Source organism: Erythranthe guttata, chromosome 2, assembly GCF_056151865.1.
Source record: "Erythranthe guttata isolate IM_541 chromosome 2, IM_541, whole genome shotgun sequence".
In the NCBI taxonomy this organism is placed as follows: domain Eukaryota; kingdom Viridiplantae; phylum Streptophyta; class Magnoliopsida; order Lamiales; family Phrymaceae; genus Erythranthe; species Erythranthe guttata.
Window position 1 is genome coordinate 8,332,472 of NC_142534.1, and position 20,198 is coordinate 8,352,669.

Below are 20,198 nucleotides of genomic sequence, written 5' to 3' on the forward strand. Positions count from 1 at the left end.
GATTTCTTCAATAGTTTACCCGAGGGAGAGAAGAAAGGCCCCTCTTCCGAAGATGAAGAAATAGTGAGGGTAGGATGTTCGTCCTTCGTCCCCCTCCCCAGAAAAATGGCCGGAAGGCATTCTCTGACCAAAAGGATCGGGGGAATGGGAAGACATATATGATCGAAAGATAAGCGAAAATAAGTACCTTTGTCGGCCAAGGAAACAAACACGGAAGAGAGGAACTCTGTTTCGAAACAGAATCGTCGGAAGAAATTAGCAGTATGAGAGAGCACAAAGTTATAAAGAGGAAAATTTTTGGAAATTCATAGGAATCGGGTACTTATAGGAGGAAGAAGAACGGGGGAATCAATCCTAGCCGTTTGTTCGGACGGACGAGATTCAAAATAGAATGCCTCGAATCTGATGCAAAAAATAACCGATTGAAATCCACTAATAATGACCTAGGGAACTCGAAACGACCACGTTTGGTGTCAGAGTAATTAATGGAAAAGGGAGGGCGCGCGTGCGTCTGCCGAAAATAAGTCAAAACCGAGCTCGTACCACGTACTCCATACTTATAAAACGAGGTGAGAAATAACGAACTCGTCTTATAAATAAGGAGTAGGGGGGAGTAGTTGATACGGGCCATTCTGACCTAGATGAACAAATATGAGTTAAGAAGAACCGACTCACTATTACAAGAAAGGATAGCGAATTGTGATCTCTGAATAACGACTTAAGACCTCGGCGGACCGTAGTTCGTAGCCGAATGTAAAAACGATCGAAGTCTAGTACCGAGCAGATGTGTGAAGCCTAAGCAGGCCCAAATAACAAATGCCCAAAAAATGTGACTTGAGGGAGAAAAAACCCTAGAAAAGGAAACCTTGGAGGCCAAGGTTTCATCATCTATAAATAGGGGAAGCATTATCTATTCACATATATATATGCACATCCACGTACTTACAGTTTTCATAATAACGACATCTTAAATCACATATCACTGACTTGATCGGCGGAGCTTTCCCGCCGGAATTTCCCCCCGGCGTTGCAGGTACCTCCATCGAAGAACTCTCACGTGTCTTGGAAGAGAGGCATCTTCATCAGAAGACTCCCACGTGTCTTAGAAAAGAAGCAAGCCCCACGGACCAAATCAACTACTAAGCCGAATCAAGAATCGAACGGCGTAAAGATTCTTGAAAGACTCTCATCCAATGCGAAAAAGCTCGAGAATCTTCACACCACGGTCGAAAACCTGAGAATGAAACTGGAGACGAACAAGAAGATTAGAAAGGCGAAGAGCATCGATTACGTGGCGGTTAAACAAGAGCTCCGTGAAACGGAGGACGCGGTAGTGTATTTAGTGGATTTGAACAGTCAACTCGTGAAGAATATCGAAGAGTGCCCGAAAGATGAAATGGTTTCGCCTCGTATGAGAGAGACCCTAAAAACGTGGAGAGTTAAAGTAACTGAGCAGGCGGAAAAAGGGTCCGAAAAAGTCGATCAGTTGCAAGTCGGGATACAGAAGATTCAGAAGAGAAGATTAGTCTAGTCGAAAAGCAGAAACTGGAGTTATCTCAAGATAATGGCGATTTGAAAACGGAGAATACTTTCTTGAAGCAAGTCAGAAAATGGAATTCAATCTGCATGAATTGCAGGGAGAGCACGATAAGAGAAAAATCCAAGAAAAGAATTTACAATTTGAGCTGCAAAATAAAATAAATGAGATCAGCGAGCTGGGGAATCGAGCCGCATCGGTTTTCGGTGAATTACAATATTCCATGGTGAGATGGATTCTTTACGAGCAGAAGTATAACGAGCTCCGCAATGAGTGTCTTGGATATATCGGTCAAAATGAAGGCCTCAAAAGTCAACTCGCTGCATATGGACCCGAGATTGCATCGTTGAAGGAATGTATATCGTCCCTCGAGAACCACACCGATATACACATCAAGTTTCAAAATCCCGAAAACAAGGAATTTCAAGGTGCGATTTTCGGAGTTATCCCCTTGGCAGGATTGCTGAAAACTTACTTTATCCCGGGAGCTCGCGTTCACATTGCTCGCACTTCTATGCCAATTCTCCCACAACTCCGAGCCAGATTTCGCCGTCTCGAACGTTACCATCTCGATGTTCTCTAACCGAATCTCGCCAACATAATGCCCGCCGAGGCAAGTCTCTCAATCACCTTTCTTGAAGCTTGAATTTCTCTCTGGAATTTCAAATTCCGGGAAATAGTTCTTAAAGCTCTTGTAGGCCAGAGTTATTCTCGTACATAAAAGCGAGTACTTAACGATCTTGTTTGCTGCTGAGCTCGTTTTCTTACATCGAAGCGGGATTTGTCGAGACTTGTAGTTCTCTCCTATTAAGAATGGGTCCTACGAAGCTCGCATCTCCACCTCGAACACAAATCTATGAAAGCTCGAACCTCTACTAATATCCTTGCGAGATGAGGTGAGGTAAATGCAAAAATGAAGCGTTAAATCGCGCGAAAATGAGTCGTTAAATCAAAACGAGATGAGGCGAGGTAAATGCAAAAATGAAGCGTTAAATCGCGCGAAAATGAGTCGTTAAATCGAAATGAGATGAGGCGAGATAAATGCAAAAATGAAGCGTTAAATCGCGCAAAAATGAGTCGTTAAATCGAAACGAGATGAGGCGAGATAAATGCAAAAATGAAGCGTTAAATCGCGCGAAAATGAGTCGTTAAATCGAAACGAGATGAGGCGAGATAAATGCAAAAATGAAGCATTAAATCGCGCGAAAAATGAGTCGTTAAATCAAAACGAGATGAGGCAAGGTAAATGCAAAAATGAAGCGTTAAATCGCGTGAAAATGAGTCGTTAAATCGAAACAAGATGAGGCGAGATAAATGCAAAAATGAAGCGTTAAATCGCGCGAAAATGAGTCGTTAAATCGAAACGAGAGGTAAATGCAAAAATGAAGCGTTAAATCGCGCGAAAATGAGTCGTTAAATCAAAACGAGATGAGGCGAGGTAAATGCAAAAATGAATCGTTAAATCGCGCGAAAATGAGTCGTTAAATCGAAACGAGATGAGGCGAGATAAATGCAAAAATGAAGCGTTAAATCGCGCGAAAATGAGTCGTTAAATCGAAACGGTGTTGGGGATCGTGCATGTATACGCAGCGGAATTTAAAAATTTTATATCGAACTAGTTTCGATTACATGCATAAACTAATCACATAGTCAACATACCTTAACGCTTCCGCCATACATATGGTAATTATCGATTTAATTGAAAACACGTAAAATCAAAAATTACGAAACATGCTTATTCATCATTCAATAAAATCGAAACACGTAATCACATATTACTCATAATCATAAATTATAATTCATACAAACATGCTCGAATTAATTTACGATAGTTTGGATTTATTTACCTCTTGTAGCGTGAGATTTCGACGAATCGAAACCTAATACGAATCACGTACAAGCTGCTTTATACGACTCCTAGGGGCTGCAGGAACACCACCAAACGGCAGCTGGTCCGAAGGTGAGGCGACGGCGGCGCGTGTGTGTCAGCGGCGGCGGCGCGTGGGCGGTGCAGCGGCGCGTGCGGCGGTGCAGCAGCGGCGTGGCAATTTCGTCGGGGCATCAACTCCTCTCCAATTAGGTTTCACCTCGAATAATTGGATCTCCCCCTACTGTAGCACTAGATACAAAGCGGTTAGATAACAAGGGAATACGATAGAGAAAGGAGAGGAAAGAACCGGCGGATTCCGGCGGTGATCGGCGCCGGAGCGGCGGGGCAGCAGCGGCCGAGAGGGGTGGCCACGTTGTTATCGCAGTACAGCCGTACTGGATCGCTAGCGTTCGGAAATACACCCAACTCTTGGATGAATTTCCTAATCCATGACCCTTCCTTTGAAGCATCTGATGCTGCAATATATTCAGCCTCGGTGGTGGAATCAGCCGTCGTGCCTTGTTTTGAACTCTTCCAACACACGGCACCTCCGTTGACTTTGAATATATACCCCGAGTTTGACTTTGAGTCATCCACGTCCGATTGAAAACTAGAATCCGTGAAGCCTTCTAATTTCAACTCGGTATCCCCATAGACCAAAAACAAATCTCGAGTTCTTCGCAAGTACTTGAGAATGTCCTTCACAGCCTTCCAATGGGCTGGGCCGGGGTCGGACTGATATCTGCTTGTGACGCTCACAGCATACGCAATATCAGGTCGTGTACATAGCATGCCATACATTATGCTTGCTATAGCGGATGCATAAGGTGTCCTTTTCATCTCCTCGATTTCCATTTGCGTTTGAGGACGCATGGATTTCGAGAGACGAACCCCATGGGACATTGGCAAGAATCCCTTCTTGGATTCTTCCATGCTAAACCGTTTGAGAACGGTGTCTATGTACATGTATTGGGACAAGCCAAGCAATCTCCTCGATCTATCTCTATAGATCCGTATTCCCAATACGTAGGATGCTTCTCCCAAATCCTTCACCGAGAAACGTGTGGATAACCATACTTTAGTTGACTGCAACATCCCTACATCATTCCCAATGAGTAGTATGTCATCAACATAAAGTACAAGGAAAGTCACTGCACTCCCACTAACCTTCTTGTAGACACAAGGTTCCTCCGGGTTTTTCACAAATTCAAACTCTTTGATAGTTGTGTCGAACCTTTTGTTCCAACTACGGGATGCTTGTTTCAATCCATAAATGGATCGCTGGAGTTTGCAAACCTTTTGCTTATCTCCAGAAGATATGAAGCCTTCCGGCTGCGCCATGTAAATTTCTTCCTCAATGTCCCCATTAAGGAAAGCGGTCTTCACATCCATTTGCCATATCTCGTAGTCATACCACGCAGAGATGGCCAGCAAAATCCTAATGGACTTAAGCATAGCAACTGGAGAGAAGGTTTCCTCATAGTCAACTCCTTGCTTTTGAGTATAACCCTTCGCTACCAATCTAGCCTTGTAGGTCGATACCTTTCCATCTACTCCAATTTTCTTCTTATAGATCCACTTGCAGCCTATGGGAACGATTCCCTCGGGTGGATCTACCAAGGTCCATACCTTGTTGGAGTACATAGAGTCCATTTCGGATTTCATGGCATTTAGCCAATGTCCCTTGTCTGTATCCGATACAGCTTCGTTGAAAGTTCTAGGATCACATCCTTGGTCAACTTCATCAACGAGGAATAACCTATCGGGCGCTCTCCGAACTCTTTCGGATCTACGCAGTGACGGTTCAGGAGGTATGTTAGTGGTTTGTTGAATTGGTTCATTATCTGATTGTTGTGCTTGAACTTCAGATTGTGGTTCTCGAACTTCTTCGAGATCAACTACACTGCCCTTTCTATCCGATAGAAATTCCTTCTCAAGGAACACGGCATTTCTCGAGACGAACACCTTTGCCTCGGAAACATAGTAGAATTCGTATCCGATGGAATCCTCGGGATACCCCACAAAATAGCATAGGTCGGATTTTCCATCCAACTTATCTCCCACTAGCCGCTTCACGTAAGCAGGACAACCCCATATCCTAATATGTTTAAACGTGGGTTTCTTGGAGTGCCAAAGTTCATAAGGTGTGGAGTTAACTGCTTTGGTATTAACCCTATTCAGCAAATACACGGCAGTTAGGAGTGCATGACCCCACAGGTATGCCGTTAACTCGGTGAACCCCATCATAGATCGAACCATGTCTAACAGTGTTCGATTCCGACGTTCGGAAACTCCATTAAGTTGAGGAGTTCCATGAGGAGTCCATTGAGACAGAATCCCATTCTCTTTAAGATAGTCTATAAACTCAGTACTTAAGTATTCGCCACCACGATCGGATCGTAGTTTCTTAATACGTCTACCGAGTTGGTTTTCTACTTGGTGTCTAAAATCTTTGAACTTTTCAAAAGTTTCAGACTTATACTTCATTAAGTACACGAAACCATACCTAGAATAATCATCGGTAAAGGTAACGAAGTAGTTAAAACCACCCCTAGCACTAACGCTTAGTGGACCACACACGTCTGAATGGATCAAATCCAAAAGACCCTCGGCTCGTTCCATCTTCCCTTTGAAGGGAGTCTTGGGCATTTTTCCTTTGAGGCAGGATACACAAGTTTCAAGTGATTTCACGTCCTCCAAGGAGAACATTCCTTCACTTACAAACTTGTCCATCCTTCTCAAGGAAATGTGACCTAGTCGAGCGTGCCAAAGTTGTGCGGGGTTAAGACTTATATCTTTTCGTTTTGCTGATATAATGTTAATAGGTATTTCATTTGGATTCAGTTCATATAAGTTGTTTATAAGTTGTCCCTTACAAATCATATTTTGTTCCTTTTGTATAATGCAAATCGAATTTCCAAAAACAAAAGTAAAACCTTCATTATCCAAAAGAGGAATAGAAATAAGGTTTCGAATAAGTGACGGAACAAATAAACAATTGTTCAAAACAATGGAAAAACTAGAATCCAAAACAGAAAGATAAATTGTCCCAATGGCTTCAGCAGCAACTCTTGCTCCGTTGCCCATTCTTAGGTAGGTCTCACCCACATTAAGCTTCCTACTTCTTGTCATGAGCTGCAAATCATTACAAAGATGTGAGCCACAACCAGTATCCAATACCCAAGCAGAAGATTTAACGGACAAGTTAACTTCAACTAAATACGTACCCTTTTCAGAACGTTTCTGATCGAGGTAAGCCTTGCAGTTGCGTCGCCAATGGCCCTTCTTTCCACAATGATGGCAAGCGTCATCAACTTGCTTGGTGACCTTGTCATTCTTCACTCCGCTCGACTCGCCCTTCTCAAGTTTCTTGCTCGGGCCGAAACTCTTTTCTTTCCTTTTCTTCTGGAAAGAACCTTTCTTTGCAGAAGGAGCAACTAGGAGAACTGATTTCTCCTTCTTGATCGTGGACTCATAGCTGACCAACATGTTCAACAACTCATCCAATGGTGGATCGAGCTTGTTCATGTTGAAGTTCACTATGAACGATTCATAAGAACTAGGAAGGGACAGTAGGATCAAATCCACCGAGAGCTCGGCCGGGAGGGTGAAATCAAGGTTCACCAACTTCTCAAGGAGAGTGATCATCTTGAGACCGTGTTCGTGGACCGAAGCCCCTTCACGCAGCCTCATGGTGATCAACTCCTTGGTAGCTGAGTACCTCGATGCCCTAGTATTCTCACTGTACATGCTTTCAAGATGATGCTTGATATCATAAGCATGCACGTGAGACTCATACTTCCTCGCGAGCTCTGGCACCATGGATGCTAGCATGTAGCACCACGCATGGAGGTCGTCCTTCTTCCATGCCTCGAAAGTGGCAGTCTCGTCAGCAGTAGCAGTCGCAGGAAGAGCAGCGGGGGGACGTTCATTGAGCACATAGAGACGCTCCTCGACTTGGAGCACGAGTTTCAGATTGCGAAGCCAATCCAAATAGTTTGGACCGGTGAGTTTGTTTTGGTCGAGGATTGAGGAAAGGGGATGTTTGGACATTGTTGCTGAGAAAAATTTAAGAAGACAATAATTAGAGTTTAGTTCGTAATAATCGTTACAATTAAAATTTTGGACTTTTATGTTTTAATTGTTCTCCCACTAATTTTATCGAATTCCACCACCCTCTAGCAGACAATCGAGAAAACTTATTTTTCTTTAATGGGCTTTAGGTCCAATAGCGCTAATGTAACCCGTAGTTAATCTATCCCGATTACATAAGCCTAAAGGTAGAGTACTATCAATCACATCACTATGTGACCCTAAAGATCGATTTACCTCACACTTGATAATGACCTAAGTTAATCTAGCGAATATCAAAATCTTCGTGTGTCAAGTCTAGCCTACCAATATGTGATGTCATAGATCCAACTATATCAAACTAATGCAATCCCTAGTTAATCTAGCTGACACATTAATCCAACATAATTTTATCTATGACCGTATCTCCATCTAATGTCAATTAAATTACAGCTTATCCCACAATAGCACTCCCCGCTAACACGGCTTACTACACTATTATGAGAGGCTACACATAATTTAATTGTTGGTAGAAGGAAAGAAAAATTCAACAATTTGGTTTTTCTTTATAGCTTGATAATTATTCTTAATTAAGAATGAGGGATTTTATTTATTAAATCTTATTAGCTCATCGGAAGTTTTAGGTTATGATCGTTTGTGATTCCTAGAACTATGTTCTCTAGGTATGTGGAAACGCATATTGATCCTAAGAGAGACATACGATCATCATCGTACTTAATCACAATTATTCATCTCATGAATTATTTAATTAATACGATTAATTGCAAATATAATTAACGGACTCCCTTCATTCATAAATCAATCAAATAAGAATGAAGTCCATTAATTATTTGCTATCTAATTTGTGTTCCATTAATTAAACTAATTTAACGATTAAATTAAATAATTAATCCAACACTATTCTTTGAATTCAAATTAAATTAATGGATCAATTATCTAATTGGGTTTAATTGATAAATAATTTCAAAAATTAAAAATCAATTAATTTTTAATATTAATTTCAGAAAATCAAATTAATTTTTTTTTTTTTTTTTTTTTTTTTGTTGTGCTGACCGGTCCGACCGGACCGGCTCGGTCAGCTGAAAAACAGCAGCAAAAATCGAATTTTTCAAAATTAAAATTTTTATATTTTCTGAAATATTCAAAATATTTAATTAATATTAAACCACCCAATTAGATAACACCAATAATTCAACAATTCAACAAATCGAAGCATGCTTTCGAAAACGATAAACACGTTGACAAATAAACGATTAACCCGTGGCTCTGATACCACTGTTGGGGATCGTGCATGTATACGCAGCGGAATTTAAAATTTTTATATCGAACTAGTTTCGATTACATGCATAAACTAATCACATAGTCAACGTACCTTAACGCTTCCGCCATACATATGGTAATTATCGATTTAATTGAAAACACGTAAAACCAAAAATTACGAAACATGCTTATTCATCATTCAATAAAATCGAAACACGTAATCACATATTACTCATAATCATAAATTATAATTCATACAAACATGCTCGAATTAATTTACGATAGTTTTGATTTATTTACCTCTTGTAGCGTGAGATTTCGACGAATCGAAACCTAATACGAATCACGTACAAGCTGCTTTATACCACTCCTAGGGGCTGCAGGAACACCACCAAACGGCAGCTGGTCCGAAGGTGAGGCGACGGCGGCGCGTGGGCGGTGCAGCGGCGCGTGCGGCGGTGCAGCAGCGGCGTGGCAATTTCGTCGGGGCAGCAACTCCTCTCCAATGAGGTTTCACCTCGAATAAACGGATCTCCCCCTACTGTAGCACTAGATACAAAGCGGTTAGATAACAAGGGAATACGATAGAGAAAGGAGAGGAAAGAACCGGCGGATTCCGGCGGTGATCGGCGCCGGAGCGGCGGGGCAGCAGCGGCCGAGAGGCTGGACGGCTAGGGTTTTTGTGAGTAAAAATCTGATCTCAAACTCTTGTTTGAGGTTTATTTATACTTAGGGTTTTCAACCCTAGTGGGCTTAAGTCATTGGGCTTGTCCCACTGATGCATTAAGCCCATTCCCTCGTCGGCCTCGTTTCTAATAAACGATCGTCCACAAAATTATAACAAAATTATATTTGTGACGAGCTCGAAGTCCTCGTCGATACGAGTGCCTCTTCAAAATTTTCAATTTCCAAAATTGGAAACTTCCACTTCAGTGGACCTGCTAAATTGGGAAACTTCTCAATTTAGAAAGTTCACTAATTTCCGCATGTCTCTTTCTCTACGTTTATTCCGACTCGTAATCCACAATTACGAATCTTGGACTCAATCATATTGACCTCCAACTTTGCAAAGATTAACATATTAACCTATGCTCATTGTTATCAAGGATCCATGTTACACGAGAAGTGTGACCCTCAATGGTTCAGGTGTATGCTAGCCGTGGGCTCACAACTCTTTGTGATTCGAACAACACATTGTTCTTAAACGAACTCCTCCCAAGAGTCCCGATTAGAGTAAAACTCGTTTTACCTAATCCCCGATCAAATCGGTGCCCAACGAATCAAGATTGGCGTCTAGCAACTACGCATCATGATTCCCTAGATACAAATAAAGTGCCTGCAAGAACCTTATGATATAGTTAGCATACAGTACGATCCTTTCGCAGCACATGTCCCGATTGAACTAGAGGCATTGGTTCACCGAGACCTCTTATAAAGTTCAATAACCGTGCGAACGTTCTAGGTATTATAAATCCGTTCGTGTGCGACTTAGGGAAACACATTTCCCTAATCACCCCACGATCAACTCTGGCCAGAGATTCCATGGATTATAAACCGTCAGAACACACAGGACATCCATGACTACTCAAGCGCTCGAATCCCCTACTACAATGCACAAACTTCACACTAGATTTCGGATTGCACGAACGTTGGCCCTTGGAGTGGTCCGCGGTGGGACTCAGGGACAGGTCACAATACAATCGGTCCTCTAGTGAAGTCACGGTGATGTCTGGGTCTTAAGGACTAATGGTGTACAACTATATCTTAGAAATCTATTACTCGATGAATGAGAACCACTTATAGATTTCTAGGGCGAGGGAGTTCAGTGAACTCATCCAGTATGAGCACCCACTCAAGTATGCCGATGTCACAACACCGAGGACTGATGAGACGCAGTACACATACACTAAGTGCTAGTCTCAAAAGGGAAAGGCCGGTATCCTCATTATTGGCGTAACCCATCGACTAGGAACAAGGTTTAACAGTTACATTACATTGCTGAGTTATCTCACGATTCTACTAGATCAACTCACAGTAATAGAGTAACTCGTTAGGACTATATCTATGCTACTTGCATGGGATAACAGATATAGAATGCCAAATAAGATATTTTATTATTACGAACGAAAAAACGATTGTTTTATTACAAGATAAAAGGAAAGACCACAGCCACAAAATGGCTTGTTGGTCACCTACTCCAACAAACGGATGAGGCGAGGTAAGTGCAAAAATGAAGCGTTAAATCGCGCGAAAATGTGTCGTTAAATCGAAACGAGATGAGGCGAGATAAACGCAAAAATGAAGCGTTAAATCGCGCGAAAATGAGTCGCTAAATCGAAACAGATGAGGCGAGGTAAGTGCAAAAATGAAGCGTTAAATCGCGCGAAAATGAGTCGTTAAATCGAAACGAGATGAGGCGAGGTAAGTGCAAAAATGAAGCGTTAAATCGCGCGAAAACGAGTCGTTAAATCGAAACGAAATGAGTTGTTTAATCGAGGAAAAAACGAGGCGTCGAATCGAGCAAAAATGAATTGTTATAATAGGCAAGAATAGCCTATCAAATCGAGTATGTAAACCGCTAGAGACATTCAAGCCATTACGGCAAGATTAGCGCACGAGTCATACAACCATAGAAAAAACGATGTAAGGCGAAAAGACAACACGTGAATAATACTCCTAGTCTAATCACGACTTCTAGACTTCGGAGTAGGGGGGAGTAGTTGATATGGAGTAAATTGTCCTCATGGGGTTTCCTAATCATTTATTGGGCCGTGGATTGAGTTTTCACTTGTATTTGGCCCAAAGTTATATCAGGCCCAAGAAGAGGAGTTAGGACAAATTTGCTTATTTCTTACACATCAAGTATCCTCACCTATAAATAGGGAGTTACTCTCAACTTATCATTCCCATGCTCTCTCTTACATATCACACTCGATTATCTCTTGATAAAAACTAACTTGATCGTCGGAGCTTCTACGCCGGGAAACCCTTCCCGGCGTTGCAGGTACCCCTCCGGTGGAATCCCCGACGAGCTATCATCCAAAATATCTTCCAAGGATCCCACGTCATCGTCTCGACCATTTTGGAGCAAATCACTGTGATTTAGGGCAAAGTACAACTGAGGAGTCAAATTTTTTTTAATTTATTATTAGGGGAAGTGCAAAAATTTAAAATTTCTAGGGGGCAAATTGCATTTTTTTCCGAAAAATTAAAAACATACACAAAATGGGCTCAACTCGAAAAGATCGAGCTCGAGCTCGCCAAAATCGTTAGACTTGACTCAACTCGAGCTTAGCTCGTTTATCCCCTAGATGAAAGTATCTAAAGGGGGAACGAGGATACGAGACAAATCCATGCGTTAAAAAGCCTTAAACAGTGTATACATTTAACCTTGAGGTGGTCTAAGGGACTAACAAAAAAGAAAAGAAAAAAAGGAGAGAAAAAACACATAATGGATATACAAAATGATACAACAAAATTACATTAGCCAGAAGCAAATAAACAAACAACGTTTACAGTTGTCTCAACCCTAAGCTATTAAACAAAAGTCAAACAACTTGTGCTTCTCCAATTTACACATGTTTTTTCTTTAGTGATATTCAGAGCTTTTCAAATTTGTTGGGTTATGAATATGATGACGTAAGCATTCCACTCCAGCTATTCACTACCAACAAACTTTCATATAAACTTTCTCTCATGTATCATCCTCCAATTTTAGGGGGCTGTCAAAATATGTAGAATATCTTGTCAACATTCAGACAAATGTTTTTTGATAAAAAAAAATATAAATTGAAATATACCTTTTTGAGAGGCAGCTTGGAAGTGTTTGCCAAAGGTTTTAATATCTCAAAAGAACAAACTAATGATTCATCAACACTCAAAAGAGCACCTGCATTGTCAAACTCCCCACCATAGTTTGGAGCTGAAAATAATGTAACAAGTCGTCTCTTGGCAAAGAACTCGTACCCATCCTCCACCACCTGCTCACAAACAATCAGCAAATTTATTAATTTTGAGGTAAATAATTCACAAGAAAAGTTAAGACATGATATTTAATAAATACCTGATGACCGCGACAAATGAGGTCCAATTCATTAGTTTGGAGAAAATCAGCAACTGCATCGGGCCCAAAAATACACGAAACACCTCTATCACTATCAGACCAACCATGTATTCTAGGATCAGGATCAGACCAAAGCAAATCACAAAGGAGACCACTGTCAGGAATATCCGTAGGCCTAGTAATATCTTTTATCTGATCCAAGTTTGTTAATTCAGGAGAAAGCCCACCATGCATGCATAGTATCTTATCATCAATCAGTGCAGATACAGGCAAACAATTAAAGCAGTCGGTGAATATCTTCCAAAGACGAACATTGAATCTCCTCTTGCATTCGTCATAAAAACCATAAATACGGTTTATTTTGGCATCTTCATGGTTTCCCCTCAAAAGAAATATTTTATCAGGATACATAATCTTGTAAGCCAATAGTAAGCATATAGTTTCCAAACTCTGCTTCCCTCTATCAACATAATCTCCTAGAAATAGGTAATTTGCACTAGGAGGGTACCCTCCATAGTCAAACAGTCTCAGCAGGTCTTGGTATTGTCCATGTATGTCACCTGAATTATTATTCATAAATTGTTATCCACACAATCTTTATTCAAATATGCTTAGGGCCTTCAAAATCACAAATCAAAAACCAAAAAAAAAAAAAGCGGAAAGTTACCGCAAATCCTAATAGGGGCACGAATCTGGAGGAGATTGGGCTCAGAAAGGAAGATATGTCGGGCGTTGGCGCAGAGCTGACGAATCTCTGCCTCCGAAAGTTTAACCTGTTTCCCTCCTTTGCCGTCCAATAGCCGTTGTATTATGTCCTCCAATACCCCTTTATCCATGCTCCCCTCCATTGTCATCATTCTACCCGAGATTTCAATTAAATTGAGATATATAAGGACAAGAAAAAAAAGTGGAAGATTATATGCGTAGGAAGGATGATTTTGGACAGGATATTTGGATTGACAGATATAAATTTAATAAAGACTAATGGATCTCTTCTTTTCTTATTCTTTTTTCTACCATATTTTCTTGAGGTTATATTTTCTCTCTCTAATTTTGTTTTAGCCAGAGCTATATCAGGATTATTTCGTTCGGTCAATTTGCCCATGTTGGCATTCTACCATGATATAACTGATAACTGCTCTCCTCGTTTCTCTCTACAAGTAATTAATTTTTCTTTTAATTCCTACTCTTTAAATATACTCAAATTGAAAACAATAATTAAATAAGAAACATAATAGTAATTATAGTATAATAATAACAAACAAACCATTGATTTTGACCAAACACGATCACACCTAAGGGCAGAAGTACTGGAACAAAATATTAGGAGGTGTAAAATTTCAGGGAACAACCCCAAGAATTTTACAGGGACAAAATTTAAGAAGTAACAAAAATAAAATTTCAAATTCGATCGAGCACGAACATTACTAAATAATACTTACAATGAAATAATAAATAAAGATTAACACAATATTTTTTGTATAATATTACTGGTAATATTAAAATTGAAAACTTTAATATGTTTGTCATATTTAAATAGCTAATGATTTCTTTTGGGGGCAGTAATCTATATTAGATAATATATTTAAAAAAATACACGTAGACAAATAATATTTGGGGGCATCAATGGCCCTCCAGCCACATAATAGTTCTACCCTTGGTTATGACGACATTAGTGAGTTGAATTTTATAAAAATCATATGGAGAGGAGACGATGTTTGTGTTTCAAAAACCAAAGAAATAGAAATGTAAATAAAGTTCAACAACAATTTTCTTTTATATACAATGAAGGAACCTCCAGTCAATTATATAAGTGTACTCGATAAACCTCCACTCTTATGGAATAGCTCGTAAATTATATAAGAGATGGAAACCACAATAGGGTAATTATGATGAACTTGACCTAGAGACCGTTGCAATGAATTCGAACATGGGTCAATTGACACAAACTCTCTTACTCCAACCGCTATTCCACCCCTTGTGGAGCAACAACAACCATTTTTATTGGTATCACTTGTTGCCAACAATACATGTATTAGAGGCATAAGAATGTCGTACATAGTTATCAGTATACAATTCCATCACTTGGGGAAATTCTATAGTTTAATTTTGGCACCTATCTAAGTACATTTGTCAATGGAAGATTGTATAACATATGTGCTTGATGATGTCAATTCGGTAGATTAATCGAATTATATTAATGGCTTTTTTGTTGAATTGGGTTTAAGTTAAGCGGAATTTTCTAAAGTTAATTGGGCTTTTTGTTTATACTTTGGCATTAAATGTCTCATCGAGAGAGGTTTGTCGAGGCCCGTTCCAGTATAAGCAGAGAAGCAAACATGAAGTTCTGTTTAGTCAAGTAATCTAGCTTCATATGCCTCATTTATTACTTATTGAAGTTGCCATGTCAACAAGGATTATGAAGATATGTGATCTAGTGCATGTTGGCACGAGATTTTGGCTTACGAGATTTGGAGAAATGTATGGATTTTCGATAAAATTTGACATCGATTTCATTCCATGTTTTTGTTAGAAAATTTTGTATGGTCCAAATTTATAAAGATTTATTTGAGAACTTTATTTATTTCCTTATAATTTATATTAGATTATGAAATATATTTTAAAGATTCTTGCTTATCTAATTTAGGTTGTAGAGATCATAAAGAACTTTAATTCCTTAGAATTGATTTCTTTAAGTTCAAGATAGGTTTAGGGAGAATAAATTCGTGCATATATATAGCCCATAATTCCAACGTAGAACCTCAGAGCTTTAACCGAAAAATCTCAACTGGAAGTCTTTGAAGGGTGCAACCTGTGCTGCAACCCTGTCTACATGTCAGGTGTGGCAGCAGTACGAGTTTCTTCTACCAATCCATAAAGAAGATCGACGTTTCGGGAGAAGTGCTCAAAAGATCTGGGAGAGGTCGATCCATCGTCTGAAAATAATTCGACATTGGAGGGAGTTCAAGAGTGCGGATGGAGGAACTGTTGTGAGAATTACAAGTTAGAGTTGTGTGCGAGAACAGCGTATAACACACAGATGGAGTCTTTAGTTTTTTTTTTTATTAAGTCCAATTACTGTACACTTTATCCGAAACTAGTGAAATCTTGTTTGCACGTTCTCGTGGATGTAGATCACAATTGTGTTTGAACCACATTAAATTCTTGTGTCCTTTATTTTGCTTTTATTAATTCAATTATGTACACACACAAGAGTTATAGTTGGAACATTAATGTCTTAACGGTTAATCTGTCTCAATATAAAGAGTAGATTTTATAGGCATATAAATCAACATGGCAAATCTAAAGTTCTAATTAGTTAATGAATGTAATTTAGGATAAATCTTGAATTGTAATTAAATTCAAATACTAACTCTGAGTTTTGATTATAAATAAGAGGCTTAGGGTTCATTGAGAAGGGTTACAAAATTTCAGCTAGTACGTTTAGTTTGCAAATTCTCTCTCTTACTTTTATCACCGGAAAATATTTTTCTTGAGTATTTTGCTGGCATGTTAAGAGACTGTTTGTGAAGGGATCTTGGACGTGCAAAATCATGCAAAACCTAGTGGCGACGTATGTGGAAAATTGAATTGAACATAAGAGTTGAGTTCAAGAGCTATGGCAGGAATAACACCCAATAAATTGGAGTCAAAGTTCAGAGAGATAATACCGATGCACGGTAGGAAAGCATAAGCAAGTCAAGCGACAAGTTGAAGGAGGTGGTAGGAGCGTCGAAGTCTAATGCTCATAACGTCTCTTACAAAATGCAATCCCACCTCAATTTATTTAGACCTCTCATCAAACACTTGATGTTTGATCAAGTGAGTTGTACTTTTATTGTCATAATACACATTGAGTTTTATCGTTTAACTAAACGCATTGTAACACCCGCGTCTCCGATAATTTAATTTTTCATTAATTAGCATCCATTTAATTAAAGTGATTTTATTTCTTATGTGCATTTATTAGTTTAAGATTTTATTTATGTGATAACCGGTGAAGTTTCATATAGAATGCATTAATCCGAAATAATTTTGGACGAATTTAAATTGATCATCTTAGTTAATTATTAATCTAGAAATTAATTATACTCCTTTATTTGCTAGAACTTATTTGTTAGGAGAATTTTAAATCACATATTTTCTTAAATAAAAATAGAAAATTCCTCCTATTCATCCCTCAATTTTGACCATGGTACAACACAAGACCAAAATTTTCCTTTAGTACAACCATTCTCTAGGTGAGCCCATGTACATTAAGATTTTCCTTTTGAATTTCTTTTTTTAATAGTTAAATGAAATTCCAAAGAAGTCCCTCTAGATAATTCCTAAGTTTTCCTAAATTGTAAAAAGGTCACTCTTCAATTCTTAATCTTTAAGGTTGCAAGTCCCCACTACTCTATAAATAGAACCCAAGCCTTCATCTATTTTCTCATATTCTCCACACATCCTAAAGATCAAAGATCAAAATCTCTTTCTCTTCTCCTCGAAATTAGTAGTGTAGGAAAGCCCCAAAATCTCTCTTTCAAGAGTACAATTCTTGGCCAAAGGAAAAGGAAATAACACCCTTCCAATTATCTAAGAAGATTAAGGTGAGAATTTTCGAATTCTTGCTACAAGTGCTTCAACACCAATAGTATTTTTCTTCTCTTTAATTTCTTGTTAATGTTCTTGTGGTGACCGAAAACTAAAGGAGAAAGAAAATAAAACTTTGTGTTTAATTTATGCTTTGATCATCCATGCATGTAAGAATCTAAGCTTTAAATATATAATCTTAAAGAACTAAGAATAATAGTGTAATTTTATTTCTATGTATGTATGTATATATACTAGACCTGCATGATCTTAAGGAAACTTTGATCCAGGGTTTTCGTAAACCTGCGTGGTCGAAGAAAGTAATTGATCCATGGTTTATTTATAATCTATATGTGCTATATATATAAGTATATGTTTCTATGTGTATATATATATTGACCTACGAGGTTGTAAGTGTACTCCCTTCGGGTCGAGGAAGCTTGCAATCCATGGTTTATGATCTATTATGACTAATAAGATAATATACGAAGTAAAAACCGAGGACAAGATTAATAAAAATGGAATTTTGTGTGATTGAATTGTTGATGGTTCGAAATGTTTTGGAAAGAAAATGAAATAAATGGAAATTTGGTGCTACTTGAAAGAAAACTTCAAGTCTCTTGAGAAAGAAGGCTTGAACTTTAATTAATGAAACTTGGAGATAGTAATTATAAATAACCGAATGCTTTGAGTTGTTTTGCTATATGTGTAAATATGTGATCTATGTTCTTTGCTTGAGTTGTTATGTGTCTCACTTGCTTTTGTGATTTTGTGACTAAACTATGTGCCTTTGTGAAATATGTGGAAATATGTGTGCTTATGTGAAAGTTAACTTTGAATATGTGAAATGAATAATATATACTAACTTCACTTGCACGTTTTTAAAGTTGGAAAATCTTGTAAAACATAGATCGAATAAGCACGGGGTATGAGGGACCGGTACCCCAAAAATGGTTTGATTCCACTTATGAAACGGGTTCCAAATAAATGAAGGCTTATTGTCTATGGTTTTACTTGATTTTTCAAAGGATATCCGAACGAAAAATGTTTTCTCACACACCTAATCAAATTGCTTGAAATGAATGAAAGTATGTACTAACATCACTTGCACGTCTTTTTTAAATTGAAAAGTCTTGTAAAACATAGATCGAATAAGCACGGGGTATGAGGGACCGGTACCCAAAAAATGAGATGAAGAGTGTGTGGTTTGATTCCACTTATGAAACGGGTTCCAAATAAATGAAGGCTTATTGTCTATGGTTTTACTTGATTTTCCAAAGGATATCCGAACAAAAAAAAAATGTTTTTCCAACAGATTTTATGAGCACTAGAATGAATGTGTGTGTAAAAGAATGACGACTCCCTTGTAAGGGATTTACTCTTACTCCTTATGAAATAATGAAAGGAAGGTCTAAGAGTTAAAATGAGAAGGTCTAAGAGGTAATCCAAGAAGATAAAGGTAAATTGGTAAAGTCCCTCAATGAAATGACGATTGAGGTAAAATGAAATGTTTATATTGTGTAATGTGCGATTTGAGATGGTATATATACATATATACATATCATAAATATATGTTTGTTTGCCTATGTGTATTCGGTATTTCTTCGGAATTCTCATTGAGTCCAAAAGACTCATATAGGTGTTGAAATGTTTGCAGGTACTTTCAATCCCGAGCACGAGTCGTAAAGTTGGAGTCGAGTTCGAGGATCGAGGGATGTGTTCATATGGAAGGCGTGTGGATCTTGTGTGCTCTTAATTTAGCCATATTGTTTTACTTATATAGTTTAATTCTAAAGACTTTCGATACCGTCTTAGATATCTATTATCGTACTCTTCCACCCCTCGGGGGATCTTATTAGTAAGAACATTGCATCTAATAATAATTAGGATTTTGATTTCCTCTTTTTGCCAAACTTCTATATAATGCTTATCGGGTAGTTATATGTTGTGTTCTGCTCTGTTGTTCGATAATCCGTATTAAATATACTTTCTGTTTAGAATTGCATGTAATTTTACAGAGTCATAGGTCTTTCTGTTAGGGTTATTTTGGTAGGTGTTTTGCATCATTTGGACAAGTCAAGAATTTATTATGAATTAATTTCCGTAACTGTGCACATGATGAGTCATTTTAGGACATGCATCAATATATGAATTTTTTCTTACTCAAATGAATCCATTTAACTTGTAATATGTTCCTAAATCACTTATCTACTTTCGTATAAAATTTGGTAGTTTTTAGAATAGTAGGGAATTTATAAATAATTTTCAAAGCTCCCTCTCCTGTTCTTGATTTTTAAACTGTACAGTTGCATATGTTTAATTATTTCTCTCAAATGGCTAATGATATTTTAAAATTGTTTTTAACTGAGTAGTTTCGACCCATATTAGAGTATGTGGTTAAATTTTCAAAGTACTTTCATGAAGGGTTCAAGAGATATTAATTTTCTAAGTTGATCTACCAAATCTGTCCGAAATTCCTAATCTTTACTCTTGATAATTTCAATAATCTAGTCATGCATGTTCCTTTTCTGATATTTGGTGAAGTGTATATGATATAGTATTATGTGGACACTCTTCCTCTGATTTTAAAAGAAAAATTTATGCGTAACTTTCTATTGGTAGAAGGTGATTTTTAAAACGAGCATTCCACACTCATTATTTTCTATAAGTCTTCCTCTAGCATATTCTAAATTACTAAGTAAGTGTAATTAGAAAATGGGTGTTACATGCAAACTATGATGTTACCATTTTATAGTAGTTTTAGTTCGTGCGGAAAATGTTCAAATTCAAGCTCCTGAATC

General features: G+C 38.3%; 2 protein-coding genes and 1 long non-coding RNA gene across 3 annotated transcripts; 1 reads left to right on the forward strand and 2 right to left on the reverse strand.

The window, feature by feature from the left end:
• Positions 1 to 6,350: 6,350 nt before the first annotated feature.
• LOC148772258 (uncharacterized) lies at positions 6,351 to 7,602 on the reverse strand. The gene is made up of 2 exons (XM_088814913.1): positions 6,635 to 7,602; positions 6,351 to 6,542 (listed from the first exon to the last, which is right to left on the reverse strand). Exons 1-2 carry the CDS (start codon positions 7,458 to 7,460, stop codon positions 6,526 to 6,528), a joined length of 843 nt encoding a protein of 280 aa, XP_088671039.1. The 5' UTR covers positions 7,461 to 7,602; the 3' UTR covers positions 6,351 to 6,525.
• Positions 7,603 to 11,932: 4,330 nt separating this feature from the next.
• LOC105958202 (serine/threonine-protein phosphatase PP1) lies at positions 11,933 to 14,072 on the reverse strand. Its single transcript, XM_012982209.2, has 4 exons — positions 13,490 to 14,072; positions 12,823 to 13,382; positions 12,560 to 12,739; positions 11,933 to 12,481 (listed from the first exon to the last, which is right to left on the reverse strand). Exons 1-4 carry the CDS (start codon positions 13,677 to 13,679, stop codon positions 12,461 to 12,463), a joined length of 951 nt encoding a protein of 316 aa, XP_012837663.2. The 5' UTR covers positions 13,680 to 14,072; the 3' UTR covers positions 11,933 to 12,460.
• Positions 14,073 to 17,308: 3,236 nt separating this feature from the next.
• LOC105958221 (uncharacterized) lies at positions 17,309 to 19,295 on the forward strand. The gene is made up of 2 exons (XR_001172819.2): positions 17,309 to 17,414; positions 19,055 to 19,295. It is a non-coding gene; the product is annotated as an uncharacterized LOC105958221 (long non-coding RNA).
• Positions 19,296 to 20,198: the final 903 nt, after the last annotated feature.

Coding starts and splice junctions, on each gene's coding strand:
- LOC148772258 (XM_088814913.1), bottom strand. CDS start 7,460: ATGTCCAAACATCCCCTTTCCTCAATCCTCGACCAAAACAAACTCACC.
- LOC105958202 (XM_012982209.2), bottom strand. CDS start 13,679: ATGATGACAATGGAGGGGAGCATGGATAAAGGGGTATTGGAGGACATA. Junction 12,740..12,822: donor TCATTTGTCGCGGTCATCAG/GTATTTATTAAA, acceptor GTTTGTGAGCAG/GTGGTGGAGGATGGGTACGA. Junction 12,482..12,559: donor CCAAGCTGCCTCTCAAAAAG/GTATATTTCAAT, acceptor ATATTTTGACAG/CCCCCTAAAATTGGAGGATG.